The sequence below is a fragment of the Gopherus evgoodei genome, chromosome 1, assembly GCF_007399415.2.
Source record: "Gopherus evgoodei ecotype Sinaloan lineage chromosome 1, rGopEvg1_v1.p, whole genome shotgun sequence".
Classification (NCBI taxonomy): domain Eukaryota; kingdom Metazoa; phylum Chordata; order Testudines; family Testudinidae; genus Gopherus; species Gopherus evgoodei.
The window spans coordinates 225,399,373-225,413,780 of record NC_044322.1 but is presented as its reverse complement, the minus strand read 5'-3'; the positions used below and the strand labels follow the sequence as shown (position 1 = coordinate 225,413,780).

General features: G+C 44.8%; 1 protein-coding gene across 2 annotated transcripts; it reads left to right on the top strand.

The window, feature by feature from the left end:
• Positions 1-8,225: 8,225 nt before the first annotated feature.
• Positions 8,226-13,401, top strand: LOC115646765 (C->U-editing enzyme APOBEC-1-like). Of its 2 annotated transcripts, none has more exons than XM_030553044.1 (5): positions 8,226-8,298; positions 9,624-9,651; positions 9,895-10,295; positions 11,686-11,801; positions 12,599-13,401. In XM_030553044.1, exons 1-5 carry the CDS (start codon positions 8,277-8,279, stop codon positions 13,016-13,018), a joined length of 987 nt encoding a protein of 328 aa, XP_030408904.1. In that variant the 5' UTR covers positions 8,226-8,276; the 3' UTR covers positions 13,019-13,401. The 2 variants fall into 2 exon arrangements, with proteins under 2 accessions (XP_030408904.1, XP_030408893.1); XM_030553033.1 differs by having other exon boundaries at positions 8,273-8,325.
• The last annotated feature ends 1,007 nt before the right edge of the window (positions 13,402-14,408 follow it).

The following is a 14,408-nucleotide window of genomic DNA, read 5'->3' as shown; positions in this document are numbered from 1 at the left end:
CCTATCACCTTACCACCTTCCAAGTGTTTGCAGATGATTTCTTTGATTACCTGTTCCATTATCTTCCCTGGCACAGAAGTTAAACTAACTGGTCTGTAGTTTCCCGGGTTGTTTTTATTTCCCTTTTTATATATGGGCACTATATTTGCCCCCTTCCAGTCTTCTGGAATCTCCCCCGTCTCCCATGATTTCCCAAAGATAATAGCTAGAGGCTCAGATACCTCTTCCATTAACTCCTTGAGTATTCTAGGATGCATTCCATCAGGCCCTGGTGACTTGCAGGCATCTATCTTTTCTAACTGATGCAGCAAGTCCAGAGGTGCCAGACTATGAACCACCAAGCCCAGAGATACCAGGGCTCAGCCCTGGCAAGCACTGCTGGTGCAAATGAATCATTACCTTGCAGGTACAGACCAGGCTTTCTCATGCTAAGGGCCAGTGGTGGCGAGGTGACTCACAAACCTGGGTATCTCCAGGAAACATCACACTAGCTTCTAGAATCATAGAGTCATAGGACTGGAAGGGACCTCGATGTGTCATCTAGTCCAGTCCCCTATCCTCATTGCAGGACCAAGTATTATCTAGACCATCCCTGACAGGTGTTTGTCTAAACTGCTGTGAGCAATCGACAATAATGGAGATCTCACAACCTCCCTAGGCAATTTATTCCAGTGCTTAACCACCCTGATAGTTTGGAAGTTTTTCCTAATGTCCAACCTAAATCTCCCTTGCTGCAATTTAAGCCCATTGCTTCTTGGCCTACCCTCAGAGGTTAACAAGGACAATTTTTCTCCCTCTTCCTTGTAACAACCTTTTATGTACTTGAAAACTGTTATCATGTCCCCTCTCAGTCTTCTCTTCTCCACACTGAACAAACCCATTTTTTTCAGTCTTCCCTCATAGGTCGTGTTTTCTAAACCTTTAATCATGATTGTTGCTCTCTTTTGGATTTTCTCCAGTTTGTCCACATCTTTCCTGACATGTGGTGCCCAGAACTGGACACAATACTCCAGTTGAGGCCTAATCACAGCGGAGTAGAGCGGATGAATGATTTCTTGTGTCTTGCTTACAACACTCCTGCTAATACATCTCAGAATGATATTTGCTTCTTTTTGTAACAATGTTACACTGTTGTCTCATATTTAGCTTGCAATCCACTACGACTCTCAGATCCCTTTCCACAGTACTCCTTCCTAGGAAGTCATTTCCCATTTTGTATGTGTGTCACTGATTGTTCCTTCCTAAGTGCAGTACTTTGCATTTGTCCTTATTGAATTTCATCCTGTTTACTCCAGATCATTTCTCCAGTTTGTCCAGATCATTTTGAATTTTAATCCTATCCTCCAAAGCGTTTGCAACCCCTCCCAGCTTGGTGTCATCCACAAACTTTATAAGTGCACTCTCTATGCCATTATCTAAACCATTAATGAAGATATTGAACAGAACCGGATCCAGGAACAATCCCTGCAGGACCCCACTTGTTATTCCCTTCCAGCTTGATTCCGCATCACTGATAACTACTCTGTGGGAATGGTTTTCCAACTAGTTCTGCACCCACCTTATAGCAGGTCCATCTAGGTTGCATTTCCCTAGTTTGTTTATGAGAGAGTCATGTAAGACAGTATCAAAAGCCTTACCAAAGTCATGATATAGCATATCTACTGCCTTCCTCCTATGAGCGGTGAGTGACTCCGCCATTTGGGGAGGGTGGGCGTGGCTGGACCATGGCCCCACCCTACAGCCAACCCCCTCTCAGTATCCTCCACCCCAAAGCCCCACCCATGCTCCACCTCCAGCCCCACTTGGCTCCCTCCCCTGAGGCATCTCTGCCCACCACTTGCACCTCTTCGCCTGCTCCCTTGAGGCACCATCCATCCACCTGCCAGCCAGGTAGCTGGCCATTCACCACTCATGCGCACCTCTTCACTCTCTTCCCTGAGGCCCTCATGCAGATGAAGTGGAGATGGGAAGAGGCGGAGCAAGGGCAGGGCCCAAGGGAGGAAGAGGATGAACGGGAGTGGGGGGTCTCGAGGTGGAGCGTGGGTGGGCCATGGCCTGGGTGCCCTTCCTGTGGCAGCATGCTCCAAAGGCAGTGGGCCGGCTGTTTGGAGAGGCTTAGCCTCCCCTGGCCTCTAATACCCGCCATCAATGTTCCCCGCTATCCACAAGGCTTGTTACTCAGTCAAAGAAAGTTATTAGGTTGGTTTGACATGATTTGTTCTTGAGAAATCCATGCTGACTGTTACTTATCATCTTATTATCTTATAGGTGATTGCAAATTGACTGCTTAATTATTTGCTCCATTATCTTTCAGGGTACTGAAGTTAAACTGACTGGTCTGTAATTCCCCAGGTTGTCCTTATTTCCCTTTTTATAGATTGGCATTATATTTGCCCTTTTCCAGTCCTTTAGAATCTCTCCCGTCTTTCATGACTTTTCAAAGATAATTGCTAATGGCTCAGATATCTCCTCAGTCAGCTCCATGAAGACATCTAACTTGTCTAAGTAGTTTTAACTTGTTCTTTTCCTATTTTAGCCTCCGATTCTACCTCATTGTCATTGTAATTCATTAAGTTAGATGTCCAATTGCTACTAAACTTTCCGGTGAAAATTGAAAAAAAAATGTCATTTAGCATTTCTTTCATTTCCACATTTTTTGTTATTGTTCCCCCTCAACACACACTGAGTAATGGTCCTACCTTGTCCTTGGTCTTCCTCTTGCTTCTGAAGTATTTGTAGACTGTTGTCTTGTTACCCTTTATGTCTCTAGCTAGTTTAATCTCTTTTTGTGCCTTGGTTTTTCTAATTTTATCCCTACATGCTTGTGCATGCATGTCATCTGCATATGACATGGTGATTTACAAAGGCAAGTGTCATTACTCTCACTATACAGATGGGGAAACTGAGTCACAGAGTGGTGAGTTACCCACACTCTCAGTGAGAGACAGTGGCACAACAGGGATTTCTGATTCCCAGGCTCACAGAATGCAGACTTATCTTGTGGGATTCCCATCAGCCTTCCAAAAGTGATACTTACTTCCACTGTAAACTGTCCAGACAAGCACCATCTGCTAGGGCCCTACAAAATTCATGGCTCATTTTGGTCAATTCTGCAGTCATAGGATTTTAAAAATCATAACTTTCATGATTTTAGCTATTTAAATCTAAAATTTCATAGTGCTGTAATTATAGGGGTCCCTCCTGTCCCAAAAAAAGAGGTGTGTGTGTGTGTGTGTATGTGTGTGGAGTCACAAAGGTTATTGTAGTGGGGGTTGCAGTACTGCTGCCATTACTTCTGCATTGCTGCTGACGTTGGTGCTGTCTTCAGAGCTGGGCAGCTGGAGAGCAGCGGCTGCTGTCCAGAATCCCAGCTCTGAGGGCAGAGCCACCACCAGGAGCAGTGCAGAAGTAAGGATAGCATAATGTGATATTGCCACCCTTACTTCTGCACTGCTACCTGCAAAGCTGGGCCATAACTCAGCAGCCGCCATTCTCCAGCCACCCAGCTCTGAAGGTAGCAGCGCAGAAGTAAGGATGGCATGATATGGTATTGCCACCCTTACTTCTGTGCTGCTGCTGGTGGGGCGCTGCCTTCAGAGCTGGGTGCCTGGCCAAGAACAGCTGCTCTCTGGCCACCCAGCTCTGAAGGCAGCTCAGAAGCTAGAGTGGCAATCCTGCAATCCCCCTGCCCTAAAATAACCTTGTGACCCCCCTGCATCTCCCTTTTGGGTTAGGACCCCCAATTTGAGAAACGCTGGTCTCCCCTGTGAAATCTGTATAGTATATGGTAAAAACACACAAAAGACCAGATTTCACAGGGGGATGCCAGATTTCACGGTCCGTGATGTGTTTTTAATGGCTGTGAATTTGGTAGGGCCCTATTTATAGCTCTATCTCAGGGTTCCTATATGTGCATTACACAAGTTAGGATCTTTTGGGATGAAAGAGTCAAGAGAAATGTACAGTACTTGTCTCATTTTACTACAGCAAGCAGCTCAATTTCACAGGCCATTTATGGATGTGCTGCCCAGTATTGGAGCACCCGGAAAGGGACCCTCTGAGAAATGTGATAGGTTGAATTCCTCGGGATGAAATGTGCTCTTGATGACCAAAACCAAGTGTCATAGAGAGCTTTTTCCTCAGGGTTGAGATCAGGTGTATTCTTATTAAATGTCCCTAACTGATGAACAAATTCCAGAAATGTTATGGTGCCACAAGCACAACTTTTCTCATTTACCTATTTCAATTAATAAAAAGTGCTAACAAAATCCATCTCTAAATTAATTAAACCACATCTTGCAAATTGCTCCAGCACATGAGGGAGGGAAGAAGGACATAGAAATTAGCTAGAAATTAGATACAAGCAAGAGGAACTATGGGATTAGAGGTGAGGAGGCCTTTTAGACATGGGGGACTGGTGCAGGAAAAGAGACAACTGGGCTGGGAGGTGTCAGCATGTCATACATTATTTACCGGTGCAACCTATGAACTGGCCACTCTGCCATTCATGATCAGAGAGACAGTGGTGCTGGAACAATTTTTATAGTGGGGGTGCTGAAGGAGAAAACCATGTATTTGGGTTGTTATTAGTATTTCAAGTCAGGGGGGTGTAGCAGCCCCCCCAGCAACTTAGTTCCAGCACCTATGCAGAAAGATAGTCTTTGAGGCAGCCAGGACCCAAATCATGTAGAGTGCTATAGGTCAAAGTAGCCATTTTCAGTGAATCAGAAGCAGGGGCGGCTTCCGCGCAGCAAGCGTGTGCCTGGGATGGCAAGTCGCGGGGGGCGGCCTGCCGGTGGCTATGAGGGCGGCAGTCTGGCTGCCTTCTGCAGCGTTTCAGCGGGAGCCCTTCCGATCCCGCAGTTTTGACAAAAAACATAGAGTCACCCCGATCAGAAGCCAGTGCGGATCACAGAGCTTGGAAGTCATGTGTCCCCTGCAGGACACCACATGAAGCCAGCTGCACTCTGCACCAGGTGCCAGCTGAGGTTTCCATGTGGTCTTCAAACAGAGCTAATTGCAGTATTCCAGCTGGGAGGTGACAAAGCCCTGCACCTCTCTGGGGAAGACAACATATGAGAGAAAAGGTCACAGCCTTCTAACCAGATGTGAATGAAAAAAAGATTTTAGGTAATAACTGCTACTTGATTTTCCAAAATAAGGTGAGTATTCAACAGAACCCCCAAATAAACACCTTACTTACAGAAAACACAAGCAATTCTTCTCCACCAATGGGACAGATTCAACTGTTTTCTCTTAATATTTACCCCAGTTCCCAGCATCACTTCTGTCTTCTCAGGGCTGAGCCTTAGCCAGCTGGGCCTATCCAGACCCCAGTCTCACCTAAGCACTGAGAGAAACAAGAGACCTACTGGTCTGATTAAAAAGAAATGTCATGATGAGTTCCAGACACATACTGATGGTGTCATCATCCAAACTATTTCACATCTCTTTTCACAGCTTCACGCTGGATAGAAGGAATGACAGGATGGAGCCTGGTGGTGGCCCACAGAGAGCTTCTAGAGAGCAGAGGCAACCAACACAAACCTGTGCTGTCTTAGAGACAAAAGAATGGAGTCACTCCACTTGGGACCCACAAACCTTGTGATCCATGGTATCAAAGGCAGCTGAGAGAATGAAGAAAATCAGCCTGGATCGACACTTGCACTCCAGTTGAGTTCAGTGGGGCCTGAATGTCACCGTTGATCTTTGTTCATTACCAAGAACAAGTCATCAGCCAAGGGGACCAGAGTTGTCTGTACCAAGAGCCAGCCACTTGTTCAGAAAAACTGAGAATTCCAGATAATGCCACACTTATTTCCCCACATATTGAAGTGTAGAACTGGGAGTCAGTAGATATGAGTTGTATCCCTGGCTTTGCCACTGATTCACTGAGTGGCCTTGGGCAAGTACTTAAAACTCCGTATATCTTATTTTCCACATCTGTAAAACAGGGATAATACTCCCCTACATTCTATTTTATATAGGTTCTGCTCCCACATTCATCACTGCAGACTGAGCGTCTTCCAGTAGTGTATGAAGTAACATGATAAACATCTGTCATATATATGTTGTTCTCTCATATATATGTTGCTATGTGTTTATGTTAGAGGAAGTAAGGTCAAACGCACCTTACAACGTGAAGCAGAAGTTGGCGAGATTTGCTGTGATATATCCTAGGGCAGTTAAATCTGCAGTGTTGGGAAATCCCCCCAAAATCTCTGCCTCTTGCATCACAGCAGGCTGTGGGAATAAACGCATTAACGCATGAGAGGTGCTCAGGTCCTGTGTTGATGGGGGCCCATGAATTCAGTACTTAGCACAATGGGGTCCGATAGCATATCTGAGACAACTAGGTGCTATGGTCACCAGCATAATAATAATGAATCCTCATTATGATTTCCCATTAATTTTCCCCAAAAATAGGATGGTGAGAGAGATGGTGATAACTGATGCAATGGTCAGCTTCAAGAGCAGGGGCCTAAGTATCGCTTTTTAAGAAATCTACAAATACTAGAGATGGAGAAAGAGAGAGAGAGAGAGTTACTGTCATCCTGCCCTCCCTCCCACAGTGGGGCATTGACAGTTTCTATCAATAATGTACATAGCATCTCCCTGTTACATTTTCCTAACTACACAGAAACTGCACATGAAAACTATGTTGGTACTGTAGGTGTTGCTTATATATTTTCAGCAGTTAACCACACTATTCATATGTACCTCCAACGGACAGTGTCTGTTTGTTCTAGCTCAGCCGCGGACCTGAGTCACTCAGAACACGGGGACAATTTAGAGGAGAGACTCCATGAAATGTTCAACAGTGTCATAAACTTATCAGGCACAGACTGTATTGTAGATCAGCCATGGAAACAGATCACTCAGACCCAGGTGGGGCTGTTGGGAAAGGTGTTTTTCTAAGCATGGTTCTGAAATATTTCCCTCTGGTAGCCCAGTGACCAGGAATCAGCGACCAGTGACTGTGCTAACATCAGGGACAAGGAACTGAGTTTTCTCTTATATATTGCTCCCATACTCATTGTCATCCTACATTATCCGCAAAGAAGAGTGTCAAAGGAAGCAAGGTTGTGCCTGAAAAAACAAACCCCAGTTTCAAGTAAAGTCTTTCTCTTCTCCCTCCCACGAATATCTTCTGACACACAAAGAAACCTCCCTAGAGGCTGCTGGAGGATCCCTGTCCCAATTATAAATGACAAAGTCTCTGCCCAGTTGTCTGGGCCAACTGACGTGCCCTCTGCAGGGTGCTCTCTACACAAGTGCCCTCCATGGTGCCTCCTCTCTGTGTGTTCTGGGGGGTGAGGGAGAATTTCAAGGGCAGTTCTGGTCCTACACTGCCTTACCACGCGGGGAGCAATGCCAGTGTTGTGGCAAAGGATGTATTTCTTCCCCTGCACTTAATATTGCCCATCTCCCTTTCATTTCTGCCATATCTCTGGGTGCCTGTGGTAACTCCAATTTGTCACTGAGAGCTGAAAGGGCTGTTTCAAGTTGATGAACAACAAGTACATGTATTTCCAAAATTACTACATTTTATAGTCTAGAGAAATGAGAAAGGGAGGGGCCACAACTTAATAACTGTCTCTCTTGATGCCCATTCAGGGACGTGACTTCTACTGTGTTAGTCACACAGATTCTTAATGACATGAAGACTTCAGAGTGTTTAACCATGGAATCAGTTTTTGATAGGAATACTGCTGAAATTCCTTGTGTGGGCTTAAAACTGATGTTTTGTTCAAGAGAGGGAGAAGGGTTAAAAGAAGATGCTCCTGGCTCAGCCCAGAAAAATAATTTCTTCACATTCCTTAAGAGGGGGGAGGGGGAAGATGTCCCCTTTCCACTGTTTGTGTCTGTGTCTTACTGAGACAATAGCCTAGGAGAAATAGCCTAGGAGTTTTTTAATTAGCCTAAACACTTCATTTAATAAAACAAACAACTGAAATAGCAACAGAGAAGCTATTATTCTCCAAGCCCCGTGTATATCAAAGTACTTACAGTAAAGGTGCAGCTAAGTTTGTAACAACCTAATGTTATAAAAATACATTAAAATAGTTTTATTAAGAACAATTTTGCATCAGCGTTGAGGTTTATGCCCCACATCACTCAGAGCCTAACGTCGAGCTGAATAATCAGTTGTTGGTGGCTGCATGCTACTGGTTTCTGTAATCTCCCAAGTTTCTGTCATCACGAATAGAAACTGAAAGGGAGAACAGTACACTACTAAACCTCGACAGCACTGGATGCTGTAGTTAGGGAAAACCATGGCTTCTGGCTGGAGCAGAGGTAAAGATTCAGCATTAGTGCGTATGTGTGTGTACACATTTGAAATATATACATATAAAAGTGTGCATTTGTGGGACTATATCCATACAGTATAAATGTGCATTTGTGTGTCTTCATGGCTATATGAATGTATGAGTGTACATATGTATGTGCCTCTGTATGGCTGTTGTAGATTTATGTAAAAAGATATGTATATTTGGTAGATAAATCCAGTCTGTTTATCGCACTGTGTGTGTTTATACATCTATAGTGTTTTTAGTTACTATCTTTTCAGTAAAGACCAACAAAATCACTGACAGTAAATTATTTTCTTACATAGATACTAAACAGGTATTTCTTACAAAGAAAAAGGTGAGAGAATACAGCAGAGCTGAGGCAGTCTAGATTACAAGTTATAATAGATATACATACTTGTTTTATGAAAGTTAAAGCAACAGTTTTTGTAATTAGTACATCCCATTGGGCCCATCTTTCCTCAGACAGTTTCGATTTTTGGGTGCGTCTATGCATATGTGTTTGTGTCTGTCTGTATGGGCTCACAAAAACTTGCCCCAGTGTAACTAAATATCTATATTGCTGCAAAATCCACAGTCCTGTGTCTGTTCATGGGGCCTGATCCAAAGTCCTTTGAAGTCAAGTGAAGTATTTTCACTGATTTCAATTGTAGCCCATAGGTCGAGACTGCTGACTTGCTTTATTATTATTCTGCCTTTATTTGCTGGTATGCTTGTCTGAGTTATTGTATTTTGTAATAGATTACTTTATTATATTTGGCTGTAATGCAAGGAACCTACAGACCTGTACCCTGTATGATTAGCTTAAGCAAGTTAGCATAAGTATTGTGAAGCAGGCTATCTTTGGCATAGGTAAATGGCCTAACGGTCACCCTTTTAGATTTTCAGGGAACTAGATATGTTTACCTAGGAAAGTTGGACCTTGACAATGTCCATCTCACTTCCACTGATTTTCATTGGAGTGAGATGCCTGCATACCTTTAAGGATCTGGGCCTAACAGTATCTTAGGTAATAAAGAGGATTTGATGCTTCACTAGAGGCTTAACATGCAGGATTAAACAGATCACTGGAAATGGGGTTCAGAAAGATTTTCCCATCCCTAAGGAGTATAACAGGTGGCGTGTCAGAATTACATCCCATTCAGCAGCATTGAATGTGGGTCATCTGTTAGGACCAGATGGTTATGAGATTCATGCAACTGATTTATGTGATCACAAAAAGGTAGAGTTGCGGTATTTTGGTTCTTCCTGTCTTCCTCTGTATTTCTGCTGCCAGAAGATAGATGATTTTCTAATTATCTTTTCTAATAGGTCACTTGACTGACTGCACTATCCAGAGGTGAGAATGACCATTCTATATTCCCAAACCTGACCAGTTCTATCAAGGGTTCTGGAGGGGGATGGAGGACTCCTTATTCACATTTATTTCAAATCTCCCCCCCCGCCCCCATTTTCCCTGTCTATGTCTCCATGGGTCTGCGTCTCTCTCTCTTTGGCCCCAGGATTTAGCTATGTGGAACAAGGCTAGTGAAAGTGCCATTGGTGGACATTACATTTTCACAGTGACTTGCTCATGTTTCAGGTGGAAGATACAACCAAAGGAGTTCAAGGATGTTTATGACCCGAGTGCACTTCCCAGGATGACTTATCTGCTCTATGAAATTAAATGGGGCAACAGCTCCAAGATATGGAGAAATTGGTGCCGAAACACCAGCACCCAGCATGCTGAAATCAATTTCCTGGAAAATGCCTTCAAGGAAAGATCTTTCAATCCTTTCACCCACTGTTCTATCACCTGGTTCCTCTCCTGGAGTCCTTGCTGGAAATGCTCCCGATCTATGGTAGAGTTCCTGAAGACACACCCCAAAGTGAACCTACAAATGTATGTATCACGGCTCTTTAGGCATGAAAACAGAAGCAACCGTCTAGGCCTGCATGACCTGGTGATGAATGGAGTCACCATTAAAGTCATGGACCTCTCAGGTAACCATTCATTTGGTTTCAAAGAAGGTGGAAGAATCAACAGATTTGGAGGACTGGGCTATGTAGTTTTTCATTTCTATGTCATTGATTTAAATAGGGACATTGGTGTGTAGTGACCAAAAGTCATTTTTAACACAGACACCAGCCCTGCATTGAACATTAATTGTCCCCTTTGTTAGGCTCAACTGAGAGGGCACGGGCTGACTGCAACATGGAGATTGAACTTCTTTCACTATTATTCGTGGTCTTCTGGTAAATCACACTGGTGGGGAGGGTGTGAGAGGCACACCTTCACACTCACTGTGGTCCGTCCTGTTCCTGTTCTGAGGATAAATTGCAAATTTCATTCTCAAATGCCATCAGTTCAGCATCTTTTATCAATATCAACATTTATCTCAGCTCTAAACTGTAGCTTTCCAATAGTCTGGCAAAGTACATTCACCTGCATAACCCCCCAGTGCACTTGTCCAATTTTTTAGAATATGAACATTGAACAGATGTGCCCAGTTTGTTAGCCACATGGTCAGGGCTGGTGCAAGGAAGTTTCGTGCCCTAAGTGAAACTTCCACCTTGCGCCCCCCCAGCCCTGCAGCAGCTCCCCACCCCCCCCGCCCTGAGGCACCCGCCCCGTGGCAGCTTCCCCCCCTGTCCTGAGGCGCCCCCCCCCGCGGCAGCTCCCCTGCCCTGGGGAGCCCTGTGGTACCTCCCCACCCCAGCTCACCTCTGCTCCGCATCCTCCCTGAGCTCCCCGCCCCCGCTCTAATTCTCCTCCCAAGCTTGCAGCGCCAAATAGCTGATTGGCGCCACAAGCCTGGGAGGCGGGAGAAGCGAAGCAGCGACTGCGCGGTGGAACCCCTGGGCTGCCGGCGGCGCACTGATCCAGGGGAACCTCTGGGCTGCTAGCGGTGGCTCAGATTCCCTCTCCCTCCCAGCGCAGTGGCTGCTGAAATGGCTTAAAAATTTTTTTTAGAGGCACCGCTTTTTGACGCCCCCAAATCTTGGCGCCCTAGGCAACAGCCTAGTTCACCTAAATGATAGCTCTGGCCCTGCACATGGTGTATGTGCTGTAAAGTTGCTCACTCTCTAATATGGTAGCATTCTGTTCAATAAAGAAATCTGGCTATTCGAATACTGCATAATGTTTCTCTAAACAAAAGCTCACTGTTACAATGCCTATTATTTTGTCTCTGATATTTACAAGGCAAGGATTTGTAAAACTGTTAAAACTTCCTCAGTAAATAAAAAGGAAAAAAAATGCTCTGTCTTAATAGCAGTTACATAACAACTTAATCTTTCTTGAACCATTTTGACCTCTCATAGAGCAGGGAGTTGCACACAGCCTCTTGATGTATCTTTTAATTTATGTGCCAGGATATTTCTATTTTCTCAGCTTACAACTATTGTTGGAGAACATTTGTCAACCTTCAAAATGTAGAAGACTACTGGCCTTGGCACCTCACCCCATGGATAATGTTCTTTTCTTTTGAACTCCAGCTTATCCTTCAGGTTAGTAGATCTTTGGGAGGAAAAGATTTGATCCAGAAGTTATCCAGAGTCATGTACAGATGAGGTGTGCAGAGTGCACCACTGTGATATTTCATGGATCTCCTCTGAAGCCCTTGAAATCTTTCCTGGTTTGGAAAGGCCAATTTCAATGACTGAGCTACAGCAATCAGTGACTGATGAGTTCATAAGGCCATTAACATTCCATGGGTCTCCCCTGAATTCTCCTTGGTTCTGAGTGACATGGTTCCATGGCTGGGCTATAACTTGTGGGCAGTGCCCAATGTGTTTATGGTTCCTTTGGACATGCTGGGTCTGTGTTACATGTGAAATGCTCATGGGCCTGACATACATTTGTTAAAATTTTGCAGTTGCTTGTAGGTCAGGAATCGGCAACCTTTGGCATGCGGCCCGCCAGGGTAAGCCACCTGGTGGGCCAGGCCAGTTTGTTTACCTGCCACATCCACAGGTTCCGCCAATCGCGGCTCCCACTGGTCAGCACATCTCTTGGCCCACACCACTTCCTGCAGCCCCCTCTGGCCTGGAGCATCAAACCGCAGCCAATGGGAGACACAATCAACCAAACCTGCGGATGCGGCAGGTAAACAAACTGGCCCGGCCTGCCAGGGTGCTTACCTGGTGGGCTGTGTGCCAAAGGTCGCTGATCCATGTTGTAGGTTTATAAAGAAATTTTCTATTGTGAACCCTACCCATTAAATACTTGAGTGATTCTAAAGTCATTAGGTTTAGTTGTTAACCTCCAAATATTTTTTTAATTCATATTTCACCTCTCCCACCAGGGATCCGCAGCCAGTTTACAGATCTGGCCAGCAAGTAGCAATCAGATTCCGAGTTTCAGTCTTATTCCACCAGAATATTGTCACCTAATGCCTCTGCAAGTGGTCGCCACAGAAGCCAGTCATGTGAAGTCATCACATGACTGGCCTGAATCAATGGCCAGTCACCAGCAACTGCTAGTGTTTAGGCCTGGACCAATAGCCAATCACCTGCAACAGCCAATGTTTAGGCCTGGACCAGCAGTCAGTCATCATCAGCCACTAGTGTTTGGACCTGGACCAATCACCAATCACCTGCAACAGCCAATGTTTAGGCCTGGACCAGCAATCCGTCATCATCAGCCACTAGTGTCTGGGCCAGGATTATCGACCAGTCACAATCTGCAACCTGTGTTTAGGCCAGCACTACCAGCCAATCAGTGACAGCAACAGGATTGAGGCCTAGACCATTAGCCAATCAGCTGCAACAACAAAGTAATAGGCTCTGGAATAGATCCCCTTGGATCTCCAGAGGAAATAAACCCCTGTGAGTCCCCTCATAGTTTGCACTTAACGTAAACTAGGGGAAACACATTTTAACATACTTCAGCCAATACCCTTATTATGAATAACCCTAAACATGTATTGCTCCTATGAATTGTTTTGTGAGGAAATAATTTGTGATGCTGTAACACTCTGTACCTTGGGGGAACACCCTCATTCTCCCCATGTTCTTCCTTATAAAATGATTTTGTGGCATCCAATGCAAAGCTTGGGTGTCTTCGGAAGGCTCATCATGCACCCAGTATGGTTGTTATAGTGATGTTATAGTAATTGTTACAGTGATGTTATAGTAAGATTATAGGTTATAATTTCATGTATATAGTTTTGAGGCTGAAAATGTATCCTCATGGCTTAAAACAAGCCCATGCAAAAACTCTCCAAGAACAGAGAGACAGTTCACACCTCGTCAGGGCATGGATGGGACAGCCCAGCCTCACGGAAACAATGGTCACTGACTTAGACAGCAACAAAAGAATCTATTAGACCCTCCAGGGAGTCATCCCCTTCCTTTGGTCAGTTTGGGACTGCGAAGAGGTAATGCTCACCTGACTCTGGCGGCGAGGGGAAAGCCAAGAGGAAAGAAAGGACATGATAACTGGGCAAGACTTTTTGCCAAGCTCTCTCTTCCATCTACATCTAAAGACACCACCACCACCAAGCGAATGAAACGCTGATCAAAGGGGAGAGCCTGACTGAAAAGTAACCAGCCAGCCTGTGGTGAGAAGCATCTAAGTTTGTAAGAACATCGAATGTGTTAAGATCAGCTTAGAATGGGTATTGCTTTTATTTCATTTGACCAAATCTGACTTCTTGTGCTTTGATTTATAATCCCTTAAAATCTATCTTTATATCTAATAAATCTGTTTGTTTATTCTAACTGAAGCAGTGCGTTTGGTTTGAAGTGTGTCAGAGGCTGCCCTTGGGAGAACAAGACTAGTACAGATCAATTTCTTTGTTAAATTGATGAACTCATATAAGCTTGCAGCGTCCAGAGGGCATAACTGGACACTGCAAGAAAGAGGTTCCCAGGGTTGCATCTGGGACTGGAGATACTGGCTAGTGTCATTTGATTGCAAGTAGCTGGGAGCAGCTTACATGCCAGAGGCTGTGCGTGAACAGTCCAGGAGTGAGGGTTCTCATAGCAGAGCAGGGTAAGGCTGGTTCCCAGAGTCAAGGATTGGAGTGGCCTAGCAGATCACCGGTCCAGATAACACCAGAGGGGAATATCACAGATGCATATTGATATTCCAAGGCCTGGAAGATTCTTCAC